Genomic DNA, 19,303 nt, shown 5'->3' with positions numbered 1-19,303 from the left:
AATGCTCAGGTTCTACTGTAATTTTTTCCCTTTGTGTTACCATGTCTTGTCTTGGTAAGAAGCACCAATCTGAATTGGTTTGGTGACCTCTGTTTAAAATGCTGGATGCCTTTACTGAAGGACCTAAAATATCCTTTAACTTATTACTGCAGGAAGGGAGAAGCCAAAACACAGATATCTTCCATATAGGTATCCCCTCTGACTAGTAATTTCTAGCAATTGTTTTACAACACATGGCATCTATTCATGTATGTTGTTTTAATTTGTACAACCATGGGTCTTGTAAAAGACAAGAACACATTAAAAGTCCAAAATCATTCAATTCCAAAATAATGGGAGTGGTTGTATACTATGGCTGCCAGTGGCTGCAGAACCCGTACTTTCCCTATAAAGATCATGTGCAATGTTGCAAGATCCCAGTGCATAATATTACCGATTATTACAAGTTCAAAGTAACATTTTGCAACAAATTAACATTATTCCTAAAAAGAGAGTCATCGCAGTTTATTAAAAACCTTCACAATAGTTTTATTTACATAGCAAAGCTTTGTAAACCTGTTAATAGTTCCTAAATAAAAACCCTTCTACTGAATCTTTTTGTATTTGTTTACTTAATTACCAGCAGTTGGACTTAACACATATAGTAGTTCATACACAAAACTGATTTTTAACTATTAAGACATAATTTACAACCAGGTAATTCACTGTAGAAGTTTATGCAGTTTCAGATCATGTAAATTCCTCCTTTATCTGTAAGGATGAAATATGGTCCCTTGTCATTATCTTAACTTATTCCTGATGCTCCTGCTCTTGTCCTGGTATTAGCCAACGAATGCTCTCAGTCCGAATGGTAGCATACATAACAAAACTAGCCAGAAACAATAAAGAGAACAACAGTAACCAATCTATTCCTTTTGTCAAGACGCTGGGTAAAGGGCCTGCTCGATCTTCTTCGGTCACCACCACATCCTTCTTAGCTTCTATTCCTGAAAGAACAAACCAATGACAAAAGCTGATGCAAGAGTCATTTTTTTAAATCTATCGGTAATTAGGTCATTGTAGGAACTGTATTCTCCTCTCCAAATTAAGTAGCTTGTGCTACGAGATTTAATGCAACACTGGGTCATATAATCTCATGGATTTTACTATATATCTATGGAGCATCTTCCCATGAGTCTTAAACATTAAAGCATCATGGATCATTTTCAGCAACTTACGCTAAAAGTCAATTTTCCATTTTCAAACAAAGTATCTTAATCCATATTTCCTTAGTACTGTGGCATTGGAGTTTTATTCTCCACTTTTCTAATGTAACCTTTAATAAAAATACAGGTTGAACCTCTCTAGTCTGCCACCCTTGGAACCAGTGCCAAACAAGAGAATTTGCCAGACCATGCGATGTCAACCTTATCTAGCACATTACCAATCCTTCCACTGCTTACTGGGCTCTGAGAAGACATTTAGGGGTAAACTGGAGCTAAACAACAGTACAGAACACAGAGCCAGGACTGGTGGCTGTAAATAAACTTTATGGGACCACAGGAATCTTGGCCGCACCCACGATAAGTGGTCATCTGGATAACTAAAATCATGCCAGATCACGTATCTTGGCAGACAAGTGTGTTCTGGATTAGAGAAGTTCAATTTATACCACTCAGGAAATCTCCAATAATAAGGTAAAAACCATCTCCATCCTTTAATAATTTCTAGTCTCTTCCATTAATCTGTCACCATACTAGTGCATATTCTTTCTTCTGCTTTCAGAAGTCTAATGATGCTCTGGAAAGAGAGAAGGAAACTGGGCAAACTCAGTCCATGGAGACCAGAGTCTGGATAGCTGGTTCCCAGCAAAAGGAAAAATTATTCAGGGCTCAGTATGTATCTCTTATCTTCCCACCAACATAAGAACTGAAGCTGCCATGTTCCCCACCTATGGCCTATCTTACAGCAATGGGACACAGGAGTTACCCGTGTTTTTCCCCCCACACGTGTGGGATGACTTGTTACAATTTAACACATCACCTCCACATTGGTGCACATAAAATTCAGGTGGTGGGAGGCGGCTCAGGGCTGAGACAGAGGGCTGGGGTACATGGGTGTGAGGGCTTCAGCTGGGTCTGTGGGCTCGGGGTGGGGCAGATGCCTGGAGGGGCAGGGAAGGGCTCCGGCTGGGGCCAGGGATGAGAGATTTGGAGTGCAGATCTCCCTGTGACTATGATGGGGAGAGAGAAGTCCTACCAACTCTCTTCCCACCCTCAGCAGCACCTAGGCTGGGGGGAGGGGAGGAGAGGCACCTCTCCCCACTATAGCAGCTCCAGGACAGGGGCCCTGGGATGGCTGCCTTTCTCCCTGGCCACGGCAGCACCAAGCCTGGGGAGGATTCAAGCCAACAGAGGGTGAGGTGCACCTCCCCAAGTCACACCACGTTCGAGCCAGGGGAGGGGCTCCCCTCCCCTGGCAGGACTGGGGCTGGGTTGGGGAAAGGCATCCCTTCCCTGGCCACAGGAGGTCCTGGCTCTCTGAGTTAAAGACCTGTGTGACACTAAGATTGTTGTGTGGCCACACAGCTCACAGGGAACTTACAAGAGTCTGATCTCTTCCCCAGCTGGAAGTGCTAACATCTGTCTAGCACTATTCCCAATTAGTTCACAGCCTCAGGAAGTGCTTGATCCTCCTCCTTGCACTTTCCACCTGACCTTAAATCACCCCCCGCACCCCCTCCCAATCATCAAAACAGCTCCAGATAACTGGGCTGTTTGCTTCTACCAGGTCCTGAAATTCTACTGCCTGCTATGGTGACAGAACAGGAACGTACTATGGCTCTGTTCCTGGCTCCAGGAAGGCTCTAGGAGGCCCTAATATAGCAACTTTAAAAAAGGGAGAGGTCAGTTTGAGGCTATACCTGACACTGATGTTCATAGCTCTGCATCAAGTTTAGCCTACATACCTGTCTGATTAAAAATGAATGCTGTCAATGTTTCCAGAGTTCGATCTGTATGATTAAATCTGGCCATTGGTTTGGCTCCTTGGAAAAGAAGTATATTAGGAACGGCCACAGTTCCAAATCTGGTTGATAAACTGAAGGAAATAAGCAGGTAACAAAATATTAAGTTAAATCCATTGAAAAAGACAGGGTCATACTATAACAAGGAAAATTCTGCTTTACAAGGGGACAAACTCAGTAATGAAGACAAGAACAACTATTTTCTTATGGCTAAGGTTACCACTGAAAAAGAGGACACCCCTGAGCTGGGGTGTATCAGTATCTACCAACTTACGTTGAATTAATGTGTTATAGTACATACAGTACATAAGTATAACATGAGTTGGCAGATACTCATACAGACACACTCCCTCTCACAGGTGTTCTCTTTTCTGAAAGCTCAAATATGGTAAAGAGAAAAAGCAGTCAAGTAGCACTTTAAAGATTAACAAAAGTGCTACTTGAGTGCTTTCCCCCCCCCTCCCCCTATAGTATATAGACTAGCACAGCTCCCTCTCTGTTACTATGGTAAAGAGAAGTTATTCACTTTGTATTGTAATGATGGTTCTTTGAGATGTATGTCCTTGTGGGTGTTCCACAGTAAGCGCTGGGCTCACCCAAAACAGTGGGACAGAGACTTTTCCAAACAGCATTGTGTGCGGTTGCACATGCCCAATCCCAGCACATGCCGTTCACGCCACTAGGGAGAGCACACACAGCCCTACTCTCTCTTCAATTACTGCACTGGTGCCCTAACTATAGCTATTGCACCAAATAGAGGGCGGGTGGGCAGGACATGGAACACCCACAGGGACACACATTTTGAAGAACCATCATTACAACACAACACACATTAACTTCTCTTTTCTTCTTTGAGTGCTGTCCTCGTGGGTGCTCCACAGTAGGTGACTGTAGAGCAGTACCTCCCTAGTTGGATGGTGGGTTTTGATTTGGTGAGTCTACCGTAGACAGCACTGCCTGGCTTATTGCCATATCTCTGTCTGCAGAGGACTGTAATGCAGTGTGTCATGAATGTTTGGTTGGAGGACCACATGGCTGCACCATAAATGTCTTGTAAGGGCACTCCTTTCAGAAAGGCTGTGAATGTTGCTACCCATCTCGTGGAATGAGCCCTCAGAAACAAAGAGCAATGGTTTGTTTTGGATGCAATAGCAGTGCATTGTGCGTGTAGATGTGAGTCATGATACAGGTTGGACTGACAAAGGCAGTCCCTTTGATCTTTCTGTGATGGATAAGAACAATCTGTGATATTCTGAATGACCATATCCTGTCTATGTAGAAGAAAAGGGCCCTTCTGACATCCAGAGCATGCAGTTTGGTCTCCATATTGGAAGTATGCAGTTTCAGAAGAAGATAGGTAGAATTATAGGTTCATTAATATGGAACTGAGAGCACACTATCAGTAGGCATGCAGGATATGGTCACAGTACAACTTTGTTCTTGTAGAAATTTGCATATGGTGTGGAGTCGGTCAGGACTATCTCGCTCACTCTAGGAGCTGATGTTATTGCCACTAGAAACAGCGTTTTCATCATTAGCATAGTGAGAGAGCATGTGGCCAATGATGCAAATGTGGTCCCGTGAGTGTGTGAAGGACCAGTTCCAAGTCCCATGCTAGGGGTACAGGCCTATGAGGAGGCATGATGTTTTGTGGGCCTTTCCAGAATCTCTTTGCAATCATGTGAGTGAACACAGAGAAAGAAGCCTTCTACAGGGGGCTGGAAGGCTCAGATCACCAAAAAGTGGACCTGAAGTGAAGACAGCGATAGATGAGCGTCTTTTAGGTAAGCCATGTAGTCGAGGATCATGTGCAGTGGGACTTCTGTGGGTTGTATGCCCCATTCAGAGCAATAGGCTGAGAAGCTCTTCCGCTTGGAAAAGTAAGTTTTTTGAGTTGTCTAGTCTGTTCTCTAAGAACACACCCCTCACTTTGCTAGGAGTAGTTGTGTGTGCATTCCGGGAGCCACAGAGAAACACCAGGCTGTCAGAAGCAGTGTGTGCAGTCTGGGGTGAAGCAGGGAACCATTGTTCTGGGAGATCAGGTCCAGACAGCTAGGACATTTCTGATGTGCGTGCCTCCCTCACCCCTGTCTCTTGCTCTTCTGTCTGATTTGCCAACAATAACAACAATTTTTTTGATTTGTCAACCTTGAGAACAATTTTTGGACCTCTGTGATTTATATATTGAGTCTGTTCTGGTAGGGCTGAAGATCTGAAGAAGTGGGCCTGTTCCACGAAAGCTCATCACCTAATAAATTGTGTTACTCATGATTGCTTTTTTGTTTACATAGGTTACAGACTAACACATCTCTCTCTCTGATACTATTCAACTGTGCCTCCCCAAAGCACCGAATACATTCAAAATGCCCAGCAGATGCAGGCAGAGTGTCCCAACATTGTGAGCATTTTTTGAATTCCAGTGACGGGGACATGACTGTGTTCTTTCTTTATCACTTTGAACTGTTTGTTGTTGTTCTTCACTGTTGTTTAGTATTCTTATCAGTTTTGCTTTTTGGTTTTTTGGTTTTTTTAAAACAGTCGAATGCACAAACTCGATCCAAGGGAAGTGAAACTGACTAGAGGAAATATCCATCTTCCTGGTCTTCTTTCTATATTTTACTTTTACACACACACACACACACACACACACACACACACAACTTTTCTTAAATAGCTCTAAGGAACGTATTCTGAAAGTAAAACTAAGTACAAGTGTAAATAACCAACTATAGCCTATTTCCTAACTACAGATAGGAGGAGAAGGGAGAGAGCCATGCTCTCTCTGCAGCCAAGGGCAGTGATGAAGGACCTGAGGAGAGAGCAGGGCATGCACAGCCCCACTCAATGCTGCTTGGAAAAAAGTGTCCATCCTGCAGTGCTGGGTGAGCCCAGCACCTACTATGGAGCACCCACAGGGACAGCACTCAAAGACCCCTACTTATGGCATTAGGAAATATTTCACCAGTGAATTTATACAATACAAAAATTTGCAGCAGATTAATAAACAAACTTTCATTCTGGAAACCTATGTTTCAATCCTGTCGAAGGTCACAGGAGTCTTATTCTTGTCCTTTACGGATTCACTGTGAGGTGGTCAGAGAAAAGGATGTGGCATATTTTATAGTCTCTGATCAAAAGAAACCCAGAAATGAATTTCCAAGTCAAGATGCAGAAGAGTCAGCAGAGCTCGGCATCAATCTACACGAGACCAATTTTAGCCAGTGCTCTTAATGTCTCATCTTGGATAGCAAGCTGTTCATTTGAACATTTAAGAAAACATTAAATTCATTATTAAAAGATAAATGAAGGCGAAAATTGCCTGAAGAAAAGCTAAAAGAAGTAAAGGCTGACTAAAAGGGACAAGGAACTCTAATTTACTCCAGAAGTACGCATTAGTTCACCAATACATTTTAAAAGCGTAATGTTTGTCAGACTCAGAAACAAAGTGGTAACACAATAGTATATGAAGCTTTATAAGGTGACATGTATTTATTGCAAGTTACCTGCTATGCTGAGATGCATCCAATGCCAGGAAGTGAAGAGTTGGAAATACTCGGGGCAAAGAATTAAAATGAGGGGCCAGGTTGGCAGAGAAGCGACACCAGGGTGTATAAAACAAAACTAAGGTACAGTCACTGCTGTTTGGGTTTAAAAACTCCATCAGGTCCTGTGAAAGAAAACATGCTGATTTTAAAAAGACACAATTTAAACTGGTTCTATTACATATCATTGCATAAAGCTCTGATAACAGATTCATTTCAGATTACTGTAGAACCATCATAAGCAAATTTGAGTTGGTGTTTCAGTCAAAGCTGTCTTTAGCAGTATTTCAACACTATATGAACATTCAGTAAACAAAATGTATTCAGACTTGTTTTAACCTTAACTGCAGTTTACAAATGTAAGAATCTGCTTGTCAGACAAATAAAATATTCAGGGATTATTACTGTGATAAAATGCCCCTTTGTACTCTCCTTCCTCTGTTACCTTAAAGGCCCTATTCCCTGGCTGCAGATGTGTGATGAATGAGTAGAGCTGCACTTTCTGACAAATAGAAGGGAACATCAAATCAACCACTTCATTTTTTCTCTAATTGCGGAATTTCAAGCCCTAACAAGACCAATAATCTAATTTGGGGGATAAAAAGGTAGTGAGTTATTCCTAAAACAGGACAAGTGAAGGAGCAGGAACTAAAAATGGGAGATGAACAAGGGTATGAAAGGCAGTTACTTAGTCCCAGGGCAGAGAGCTATCAAGCTGAGGAATCGTAGCAAGGATGGCTTGTAGAGGAGTAGGAAAGAAACAAGCAACAATCTGGTTAGGTGAACTTATTCAAATTCCATCAGACTCCCATTATCTCTCCAGCATTTGGCCAAACAGAAAGAAACTTCTATGAACCAGACTCAAACTAGTTCTGATACCTACAGTTTGGTGGGGGGTGATGCAGTATCTCAAACATTTAAACCAGTGTGCTGGAAGCTATCAAAAAGGAGTTCTTTAACCTTCTGGGAATAAATATGCCTTGATGAGATTCTCGTAAGTTGCTTTTTAAACTATGAGTCAGTTGAAGGGCTTGTTGTTGAAAGACATGTTGTGTTGTTATTTTTCATACTTCCATTTGAGATCATGCCAATGCAATTGATGAAGTGGGTTTTGCGCACAAAAAATTTATGCCCAGATAAAGCTGTAAGTCTTTAAGGTTCCATGAGATTCCTTGTTGTTGTTCCATAGTTAGTAGAACTAGTCAGAAATGTCAAAAATGAAATTTTAACCCAAATTTTTGAAAAGTTTCCATTTTCCTACCAGGTATAGTTCATATCATAGCAGTATTTATCTGAAATCTTTTTTCGTTTGTTTGAAATTTCTATCCCCTAAAAAATCTCTTTTTAAGAAAAGACACCAAATTATAATTAATTATACTTTTACTGTGAACTAGTGCTGTCAAACGTTCCTAAGGGCATGAAGTTGTTCCAAAGAAAAAAGAGCTTTAGGAAAGCTGGCACAAGCTACAACAGATCCAGCAAAATCCTTTACACTTGAGGAATACAGGGATTGAGTGTCTTGCTATCTCTGTATTTCCAAACAATACGGAAAGTGCACTGCCCTGTATGCTAATTCTTCTCCACCAGCACACTAAACATTTAAGTTATTCTTTGTGCCACAAAACTCACTAGGGCAGGGGTGGGGAACCTCCAGCCTGTGGGTCAGATGAGGCCTCCTACTTAATTTGATCCAGCCCAAAGCAAGTCTCCAGGTCCCAAGCCTCAGTGTTCCCACGTGGTAATGGAATACAAGCACCAGCACCTGAAGCCCACTTCCACTATGGATTAAGAAAGGGACTATAGGAGCTGCAGCCCAGGGTCAAAAAAGAACTCTAGGTCAGCAAAAGTCTACATCTTTTTGTGAGACCTCCCATGCCCAGGACTCTGGCCCACAAACACAAAGTCCCTGTGCATTATCCAGCCCTGCCTGGCTTGTGAGGAAGCAGCTCCACATGCGCACTGCCATCTCCCCGGCTGGGCTGGAGTCATATTGCCACAAGCACTCAGGGAAACTCTGTGCCCACATGACCCTCACCTGCAGGCTGAAGCCCTGCAGTTCCCATTGGCCAGATATCTTGGTCAATGGCAGCTCAGGGACAGGTGAGCACAGGCCAGTACTACCTTCTCACCACCACCACCCCCTTCTCCAGCCCTGAGCCCCCTAACTCCCTCACAGACTGCACACCCCAACCTCTAGCCCCCTCTTGCATCCTAAATCCTTAACCCCACACCAGCACCCTAATTCCTGTCCAGACCCCACACCCCCACCTTAATCTCTTATCCTGATCCCCCTTCCTCCTGCATTCCAAACTCGTTGGTCCCAGACTGGAGCCCCTTTGTGCACCACAAATGCCTCATCCCCAGCCCCAAACCAGCATGCACACTCCAAATAAGAACACACCCTACCACACAGATCTTCCTGCCTCAATGTACAACCCCCTCCTAAACTCTGGAGCCCTCATTTCAAACCCCACCTCAGAGTCTAGGGAGCCCCACAAAACTAATAGTCCTGGGCCCCCAGAAGAGTTAATCCAGCCCTGACTACAGGTGAGCTGAGTAAGGTGTTTCTTTTTCCCCCGTCTGTACGACCCTGACTTATTTTTCTGTGGATCAATAGTCCCCATAAGTGTAAAAGGGCACACAATGGGGGGCACCACATACCCCCCCAAACCATTGGTGGGAGAGTCAAGGAGACAGCCAGCAGCTGATAACGGAACTAGTGAGGGGGAAAGCAGAGTGTGGTACCTGTAGCAGAGGTGCAAGGGTCTGGCCCTCCTGCACTCACTGGGAGTGACAGGGAAAACAGAACATGACACCATCTTGCTCTACTCTTTCTGCTGCATCACTCGGGAGAGGTGGAACTGCTCCACACTCACCCACATGAAGCAGAGCAACATGGTTGGGAGAGCAAAGCAAGCTGGGGACACGCTGATCTGTTTCCCTGCTACTGCGGGTGAGTGTGAAGTTGGACTACCAAACACCTGCTGCCAATGCCAGCCCCACTCACCCCCTAGAATGCATCACTTGGGGGAAGAAGAGGCGGGGCCTAGGGTAGAGAGGTTTTGTTCCAGCCCGTCCTTGGGTTGGTGGGGGCGGGGGGGGGGCAGGTGGACCCCCGGCCCTCCTTCACTAGAGGCCACTGGCAGAAAAAAGTCCCCCCCCAGCATTAAACCAAATACTGGAAGGCTTACATATGTAGCATTTGGGTAAAAACGATGTTTACATAACATGAATCCAAATATCAAGATAAACACAGAAAGTAACAAGCCGAATGATTTCCTACTTACTTGTGAAATGTTCAGGATTTGTAGTGTGAAGTTTCTGATGCCAGTAATATTTCTTTCTTCACAGTTCACTTTGGGAGATTTCATGCTGTCCGTGCTATTAGATTCCTCAGGAGATGAAACAGGCACAGCCTCTGGCACTACATTAGACTCCCCTGCTTGTTCTCGAACATGTGAACTAGGTTGTAATAAATGAGAAGCAAGACTAGTCCCCAAGCTACATTTGGCGTCTTCCGCTCCGGCATCACAGGTGCCAATACCCAGTTCGGATATGGGCCTGTCCTTTACTTCTCCTGGAATAACAGGCAGCACTACAGACTGATCGGCAGGACTCCCGCTACCCAGCATCGCATCAGCGATTTCTGCAGTCTTATACTGCACTGGCTCCTGAGGCTCTCCAGTCCTTACAAAGGCAGAACCCCCGTCTGCGTGAAGGGTGGTTTCAGACTCCAGCTCAGCATTTTCTTCTGCTACTGCTCCTGGAAAAGTAAAATATTTAACACCTGTGGTCCGCTGTCGCTTCGGCATCTTTCAGGCTGTGTTTGCTTCTGCCACTGATCTGCAGTTTTCAGGGAAGCGGGGGGTGAGGACACAGCGATAACCACCACGGCCAGGACCTCCTGCTCTCCGTGTTCTACTCCTTTGACCCCAGAGCTCGGCCTGACGGCAGGGCAGGGAAGGACCCCCCCCCCCCCCCCCGCGCAGCCCGTCCCTCCAACCTGAAGGCCGCTGGAAGATGAACGTGTCTCGTCCCTTCCCCCCACCCCCTTACCCAAAAGACCCCGGTGCTGCTCAGAGAGGCCAACAAGAAGAGAAGCCGCCTGGGGCCAGCAGAAACGCTGTTCCCGACAAAGAGCCGCGGGAGGGGACCCAACGCTCGGACAGCCCCTGGAATGGCGGAGACAGAGCCAGGGTCCCGGGCAGTGGCGGAGGAACGAGACCGAGCTCCCTGGTTACCGCGGACCGGCCCGCCAAGTGGCCTCTCCCCCGCGCGCCCTCACCTGCCAGGAGGCTCCCGCTCAGCCAGGTCACCCAGAGGAGCTGCCGCAGCTCCCCCGCGGGAGAGGGGAGACGCCGCATCCTCTGGCAGGAGGAGGACCGGGCTCGGCCGGGCTACGTCGCCACTGACAACGGCCACTTCCGGCCGGCTCCTGGCCCGCTTCCGCTACCGGGTCACAAGTGGCAGAGCCGGGGCTGCATTCGCCATGTTGGGCCCGGGCAGCACCGCCTCGGTCGTCCCAGACTTCAACTGAGTCACTCGAGTTAGTCACACCGCTCCGCGGCCGGCTCGGTCCGCCTGGCTCCGGCGCCCGACGAGGTACTACGGCCCCGACCTCGTCACACCGGGCTGCGCGCCGAGCCCGCAGCGGCTCCGCTGCCCGTGCGTCTCGCCGTGACTAGAGCGCCGGGGATGATCCGGGCGCTCCGAGGCTCCCTGGAGGGTCCGGCTCCGCCGAGCGCCGCTCGGTGCTCGCCAGCAGATGGCAGGCTGAGCTCGCCGCTCAGCTTCGCTCGCTCCCGGCCCCAGTGCTCCAGCAGGTCTCGGCTTGCCGCATCTAGGGGGTCGCCCCCGACTGCGGGCCCCACAAGGTTTGCAGGAGTCCCGCGGTCCTGCAGGTCGCAGGCTCCGCCAGCCCTCTGGGGTCCTGCCTGCCCTCGGGGTACCACCGCTGGCCGAGGGCTCTGCACATACCCAACCAGCAGCCTGGGGCCCTGAGGTTGCCAACTCTCTACATGGACAAACAGTCCGGCATGATGCGTAGAGCTGCACCCACACCAGTTAGGGAGACAGTCTGAAGCTTCGCAAATAACAAGCAGTCCTTCGGCACCTTTGAGACTAACAGGGCTGGTCCTCCGAGGCTAACACATTTATTCAGTCATGAGCTTTCCTGGGTAAGACCTGCAAACGGATCTCTGACCTGAAAGTCCGTGGGGGATGCAACTCAGCACCCTCACCCCACCATAGTTCCAGCTCCGCTGCCCACCACTTTGCAAGCCTGCCCTGACTAATCTTTACAGACAGACCAGTAAGCTGGGGTAGTTACTACCGTATTACAGATGGAGAAAGGGATGCAGAACGATTAGCTGAATGGGTCTCAATCAGGAGTATATTAAAGTCTTCCATAGGCTATATGTTGTCATCTACCTCTTTGCCTAGTTTTCCTCCAGGCTACATAAAAAGCACGAGCTAAAATTTGACATGACTTGTTTATACAGTTCTTTAGACCATGCACTGCAATTGAAGTACAGTATGTATATGCCAATTGATTTATTACATGATAAATGAGAAAATAAGCAATTTTTGGTAACAGTGTGCTTTATGGGTCTTTTTCTATAATAGCGTGTATTTCTATGTCTGATATTGTAACCAAATAGTTTTGAAGTGAGGTAAAAGATGACACTATGCAATATACATCAGAATCCTGAAAAGGGTTCAGTAGTCTGGAAACATTGAGAGCTACTGGATTAGATCACTTCCTCAAGCCTAAAACAAGAAGGGCCATCTAGGTGCAGAACTCAGTAAGTTTGCTATTCAGGCCAATGAATTTTGTACTAATTCAAGCATCCTTCTAAGACAGAACAGGTGACTATAGTATAAAAAACAAAAATCACTGTTTAGAGTCAGCTTTCACCCAACCTAAAATTGCAGGACATGCAGATGTGACAAAGTCCCTCTCAGGGATGAATTTATCTTTTTCATAACTTAGTAACTATATTGGCTTTTTATGGTATGTTTTCTAAATACAGTTGTTTGCATAAAAAGGAATACGTCTGCATTTTTAAAAACGTACTGGCTACTACACAAACAAGAAGTCGTTTGGCACCTTACAGATTAACAAATATTTTGGAGCATAAGCTTTCGTGGGCAAAAACCCTCTTCGGCAGATGCAACTACACTTACATACAATTTGTAAAATGCACTCCCATCGCAAAGAGGGTGGTGGTATAAACACAGAGCTGATTTCACAGCAGAAGCAAAAGACAGCAGTACTGTCTTACAGGGGAGACAATCTAATTAATAAATAACCGAGTTATCATCCATAACAGTTTTTGTCTTCAAACATTAAACTACTCCTCACCAAATCCCTGAGTTAGATAATCTTATTTTCCCTATTTTATAAATGGCAAAGCTACCAAAGATCAAAAAATTTGCTCAGCTACAGCAGTTGCAAAAAATCCCTAAAACTCAATTCCTATATCCTAGTCCTCTATTCTGACTGAGCACTGGAAACACTGCATCTCAACAACCTTTCTGTGTGTCAACACTGATTCCTGAGATCTTCCTGACACAGCTTAGGAGGGCAGGAAGCTGGTCCCTGATCTCAAAAAGATTGGGGATGTTGCATTAGGTAATTCTATCCTCACAGCAATATGGACACAAATATAATTGTTATATCAATTTCTTACTCAACCTTTGTTGCATATCTTTTGATCCGTGCCAAAACCCTTCCTCCAACTTCCATGCAAGCATGGCAATTGCATTAGTTAATTTGTGCAGTCTTTACACTCAATTAGGGGAAATTCAACTGCCAGTTTGTGTGTTTCAAAGCAAATGCTACACTAATTAGACAACTAAAAACTTGCCAAGAATGTGTCAGCTGATGCTGCCAGAGAGACCTACAGTCATTTTACTAAACTGAATTTGGATTAGGTCCAAATTTCTGCAGTGAGAAAGGTGGCCCTGTGGCTATTGCAGGATATTTGAATAGCAGGAAGCTTACGCAGTTCATGAGCACTCAACATGTAGTTTATTTCAAAAGTGTGCATCATTGTAGCACAATAGCATAGTGCTCTACTCCAGCAGCAAGGAGCGCAAGTAGCAGGGAATGTTGTTTACCAACTTCCCAAGAACAGTAGATGTCCAGCCTCCCCCTTGAACTATAGGAATGAGCCCTGGTTGCCTTTGGCCTTCCAGAGCTGAAATGCTGCCTTCATTGGAGCACTAGCAGAGATTTATTTGACATTTGGATCAGACAGAGTGGATGAGTCAAGCACACTCAAGTCAGCCACAGGTGGTTATAAGCCAACAAGCACAGGCTGCTTTTTAAAATTCTATAAAGGAACAAGGGACAAGCACATGCAGCCAAGTGAGCATGTCACTCTTCTTTAGCCCACCATTAAACTGGCAATAAAGAGATATTTGGTAATTTTCCTTTTGGGGGCAGGCAGAAGGAAAGGAGGAAAAGAGTGGTGGGTTTGTCTTGCCAGAGTTACCCCCATTCGACTGAATGTAAAGATGAAATTTAAGGATTAAATATCACTGAATCCTCCGAAGTAGCATTTTAACTGCAATCCATCTCGTCTCGATTCTTCCTTAAAATTAGCAGCGTACACGAAGGGAGGAAAAGAAACATTTATTAACGTTAACAAAACTATACGCAAAAATAAAGACAAGTAATACAGATAAGAATGAACTATGTCCACCATATCAAAACAGACAAAAGACCTTGCATTAATATACATGAATGCAGACATCCAAAAAAGGTATTAAATAGAAATGAGACTTTGTCTTTATCAACTCCTACACTCTCAGACATTTTACCAAGCATCCCTTACCTAGCTTCACCCAGGCAGCCTCTGATTTGGGAATTTTTCCTCTTCCCATCCTTTAATCCTTCTTAAAGAGAGAAGCATGTACAGAAACCAACCTGAAGTAGATTATTCAGGAAACCCTATTTGTTCCTTACTTTTTAGTACCTTGGTGGATGAGAAAAATGTAATTTCCAGCCTGACAGCAATTTCTTTCCCCTACCTGGCTGAATGTGGATGCCAGGCCTGACATCTCAGCCATCTTTGAAGATACTAGCTTGGTATCACATCTCCAATCTCAGATGTTTATTTTGCAATCCATTAAAGTAAAAATTTAGATGGGTTGCTTGCTGAAATTGTATGAATTTCACCCTCATGGAACTCTTCCATCACAACAGGAACTGTGCACATATGTGAATTTACACCCACATTATACAAGTTGGAGAGTTGTCTATACTGTGAATCAAACAAAATATTCCCAAGAGCTGTAGGCACTATATCCTGCACAAGTCAAGATAAATGTATTGTCTCAACTATGCATACATTTTAGTCAAGGGTGTTAAAGCTATTAAATCATAATTATTCTAATTTTATGACCCTGTTTTCAATTTCTTGCAACATTGCCAAACTTTAACCATTTGAGATGAAAGTTTGCATGCTGGGCGTCAACCTCAAGCTGATTATTAATTTTATTAAATTTCAGCCAAACTGGTCCAGCCATTTCCACAAACAAGAGTAGGACTAACTACATTGACTTGCTCATGTTAAAGAATTGTGGCAGCGCTATTTCTTTAAAAATCTTCAGTACCCCTATGCTTTGGAACAGAGACTTAAATTGTCAGAGGGTTAGTCTTAATATGGATAAGCCTTTTGCTATTCCCTGTGAAAATCCATGTAAGTTACAAGCTGTAACAAATAAGTTATATATGCTCTATAGAGGTTTTGATTTTAGGGCCAAATTCTCTAAAGATTCTATCCACACTGGACATACCCAGAAGCTAGGAATGGATCACTTGATGAATACCTGTTCTGTTCATTCTGAGGCACCTGGTATTAGTCACTGTCAGGAGACAGGATTCTGGGCTAGGTGGACCTTTGATCTGACCCAGTATGGTCATTCTTATGTAGGCTGTGAGTACAACTTTCCTCGTTATTGCAGTTGTGGCCTGCTATGCGTCATGCCAAGTCTGGACACCTGAGTAGGGAGACTGTCTCTCCTGTGTTCTCAATGACACTTGGACCTCCATCCTTGCAGGGCATGGGCAGCAGCAAAGAGGAAGCTGACTGATTTGAATGCAGAGGGAAGAAGAGATGGGGAAAGGGAGAAGAGGACTGAATGGGGACAAAAAAGTTGGCAGAAGATGGAGGGAAAAAAGGGACAGGAATTTGGAAGGAAATCTGAACTGCCTGGACAAGGAAACTGGTAACAGAGTGGGAAGACAGACTGGATGAAGAGCAGGGATGGGAGATACTAAGACTGAGAATCAGTAGGGAAGACTGGGGGAAGCAAGGAGACAGATCCAATAAAGAAATGAGATATGGGGGACAGTAGGATTGGATTTACTATAATGTACTTTATTATACTAGTTAAAACAAGATCAAAATTAAATATTTCAGAATATTTGGCAAAAAAATCAACTTTCAGATTTCGACTTTTAGTTCTGAATCAGAATTAAATTTATAAATCTCTATTTCCATGGAAAGGAAATTTTGTATTTCAGTTGGTCTTGTTCTAGTCCTGCTATTGACCTATGTAATTGTAATATGATGCCATCTAATCACATATTTTTTCAGTTTCCTCTTTTAAAAATTTAGACAATTACACATACAAATGTACATTAAAATATTAAGTATGCAAAGTCAAGCACTCAAAAGTTAGGAAATGCCACACCTACAACTGCCTGTGCAGTATTAATTTGGCCGCTTGACAAATATACTTGACAGCACTCTAATTACACAGACAGCTTTAATGTAATGCTTCCTAATTTTTTAGGTGTTTGACTTTACAATCTTAAATACTTTGGTTTTAATGTATTTATCCAATTATCTAAACTTGATATGGAAATAGAAAATACTAGAAACAGTGTCAACCTACACATTGTTTACTGTGTACATCACAAATGATTAAATAATAAAACCCATTTTCAAAATGATGGAAAGTTTTATTCAATAATTAGAATAGGCTTTTGTGGTATGCAATGTAAACAACATACCATAAGAATGAGTCAAATCCTTGCAACTGTTTTGACATAACAATTAGGTCTACAATGCTTATTTTCAGAATGCTTTAAAATAATTTGTTAGTCTCTCCAGTGCCTGTGCATGGTAGGCGAGTAATTCTGCTTCTCTTTTATAGATGAGTAAATGAGGTGGACTTATCCCAAGGCCAGAGAAAGAATATGGGCCAAAGCTACACTTAGAGTTTAGTAGCTTCCTGGCTCGCAGTCCTGTGCACTTAGGCTGCATCTACACTAGCAAGTTCTTTCAGAAAAATCAGGCCCTGTTTCGAAAGAACGCACAGAGTGTCCACACACAAAATGCACTCTTTCAATCTGAAATGAAAAGAACACGGATCTTATTCTGGAAGCTCTCTTCCACTCCCAGATCAGGAAAAGTGCCTCCTTCCAAAAGTTGCTTTCGAAAAAAAGCATGTGTAGATGCTCTGTGGACCCTTTTTTCAAAAAAGCAGTCTTCATGGTGCCAGATTTTTCAATCCCTGGCCTGTTCTTTCCAAAGAGCAGGGGCTGTGTGGATGCTCTCTGTCAAAAGAGCAGATCAATCTTTCAATCCACTTTTTTGTGTGTGTGGACGTGCTCTTTTGAAAGATGATCATTTAGAAGATCATCTTTCAAAAGATCACTGTAGTGTACACACAGCTTTAGAGTATACCAGTCTCTCAAACATAAAATATTCAACCATAGGCAGAGATCCTGGAAAAACTAATAAGCAAAGCAGTGGAGAAAGCCAACCAAGCCTCTGTTTCTGAGAATGTATCTTTAATACCAGCTTTTGGGACATTCTTAATTTTGGTTTCAACGTGCCTAGCCACCCCATACCACGTTTAACATTAACTATTGCCATAAACTCACTTTAAATTATTACTATTGCAGTACTACCCAGTGGCCCACGTGAGGCATCAGGATTACATACTCAACAAAAACATAAGTAACAGTCCTGTCCCATAGAGCAGCTTGGTATCTTACCAAATCAATAAATAATCATTTTTTAAAAACAAAAGGACAGTAGCCACTTAGAAAATTCTCCCCAGATGCTCTACTTGTGTAAGAGCCATCCCAACATTGCTGTGAGCAATCTCAAAAAACTCACCAATCCTAGAGTCTCTCAGGATAAATAAATCACAATGTGGTTCTGTCATCAGCAACTCTGCACCTGGTATTATACTGCCTGCATATTGAGGGAGCACACTGCTTTGTAATGCTTATTATTCAATTCATTATGTGGTAGAAAAAAAGAACAATAGCCACATGAGTGATAAAATAGCTCCCGCACAGCTAAAAAGACAGTATTGTCATGTGGTATAATTTATGAACCACTATATCCTTAAGGTCTTGTGGAAAACTCAGAGTTACCCATTTTCGCCAAAGACTTGCATAAGAGAACTGATCTATACAATAAGATGTGGTAGACTGCTTAGAGTCAGATTCACTCTGTTCTAAATATATCCAATCCCCTTGAAAGCTAAGGCTCTTAGAACTACCACACCAGTTTAAGTCAATCGCAACTGGCATTGGATGGGTCTTCTGAGTAAGAGCCACTATACTCATTGAACACTAGAACTGGAAGAGGCCTCAAGCAATCACTGAGTCCAGTCCCCTGCCCTAATGGCAGGACCAAGCACCATCTAGACCACCCCCAATAGAGCTATGTCTACACTTGCATTCGTCTTTTGAAAAAGAAATGCAAATGAGAAATCAAAAATGCAAATGAGGCACTGATTTACATATCACATGCATCATTTGTATAATTTCTTTATGGAAGAGATTCAAAAGAAAAAAAAGCAGTGTTGATGGGGTTCTTTCAAAAATAAACCCCATCTTCGAAAGGACCCTTCTTCCTGAAACAAAACAGGAAGGGGTTTTGGGTTTTTTTTTCCCCCAACAATGGGGTTTATTTTCAAAAGAACCCTGTCTAAACTGCTTTTTTTCTTTCAAAAGCATCTCTTCTAAAAAGAGACTATGCAAATGAAGCACAAGATATGTAAATCAGTGCCCCATTTGAGTTTTTGATTTCCCTCATTTGCATTCCCCTTTCGAAAGTGGAATACAAGTGTAGACGCAGCCTAGAAGTCTGTCTAACCTGCCCTTAAGTAGCTCCAGAGATGGAGATTCCAAAACCTCCTTAGACAATTTATTCCAGTGTTTAACCACCCTGACAGTTAGGAAATTTTTCCTCTTATCCAACCTAAACCTTCCTTGCTCATTGCTCCTTGTTCTATCCTCAGAGGTGAAGGAGAAAAATTTCTCTCCTCTACTTGTAACCCTCTTTTAGGTACTTGAAAACTGCTATCATGTTCCCCCCTAAGTCTTCTCTTTTCTAAACTAAACAATCCCAGTTCTTTCAGTCTTCCCTCATAGCTCATGTTCTCTAGACCTTTAATCATTCACTCCTTTGCATAGTAACAAGCTGTAGTTTCTAAAATGATCCATCCCTATCTACATTTAATATACTTGGTGTGCTTATTACTCAGTAAAGTATTTAAATTGCCTACACCCTCTGTCCCCAAAATACTGCTGCTTGAATAATTATAGTCCTTCTTACAACATAATCACTGAAACCATAACAGCAACACTTTTTTATTTTATTTTTTTAAGGCTCTCTCGAACAGTGTAATTACCCACACTGCAATGTAGTGAGGACACAGGGATGAACATACCACTCCTACAAACACTGCTATATTTAATGACTGGGGCAGAAAGTTAGAA

General features: G+C 43.6%; 1 protein-coding gene across 1 annotated transcript; it reads right to left on the bottom strand.

Moving 5' to 3' along the window:
- Positions 1-489: 489 nt before the first annotated feature.
- TXNDC15 (thioredoxin domain containing 15) lies at positions 490-11,924 on the bottom strand. The gene is made up of 5 exons (XM_075009698.1): positions 10,832-11,924; positions 9,834-10,309; positions 6,508-6,671; positions 2,948-3,078; positions 490-986 (listed from the first exon to the last, which is right to left on the bottom strand). Exons 1-5 carry the CDS (start codon positions 10,908-10,910, stop codon positions 790-792), a joined length of 1,047 nt encoding a protein of 348 aa, XP_074865799.1. The 5' UTR covers positions 10,911-11,924; the 3' UTR covers positions 490-789.
- Positions 11,925-19,303: the final 7,379 nt, after the last annotated feature.

The sequence above is a fragment of the Carettochelys insculpta genome, chromosome 15 (assembly GCF_033958435.1).
Source record: "Carettochelys insculpta isolate YL-2023 chromosome 15, ASM3395843v1, whole genome shotgun sequence".
Classification (NCBI taxonomy): Eukaryota; Metazoa; Chordata; order Testudines; family Carettochelyidae; genus Carettochelys; species Carettochelys insculpta.
The sequence above is the reverse complement of the archived record's forward strand: the minus strand, read 5'-3'. Positions and strand labels throughout refer to the sequence as shown.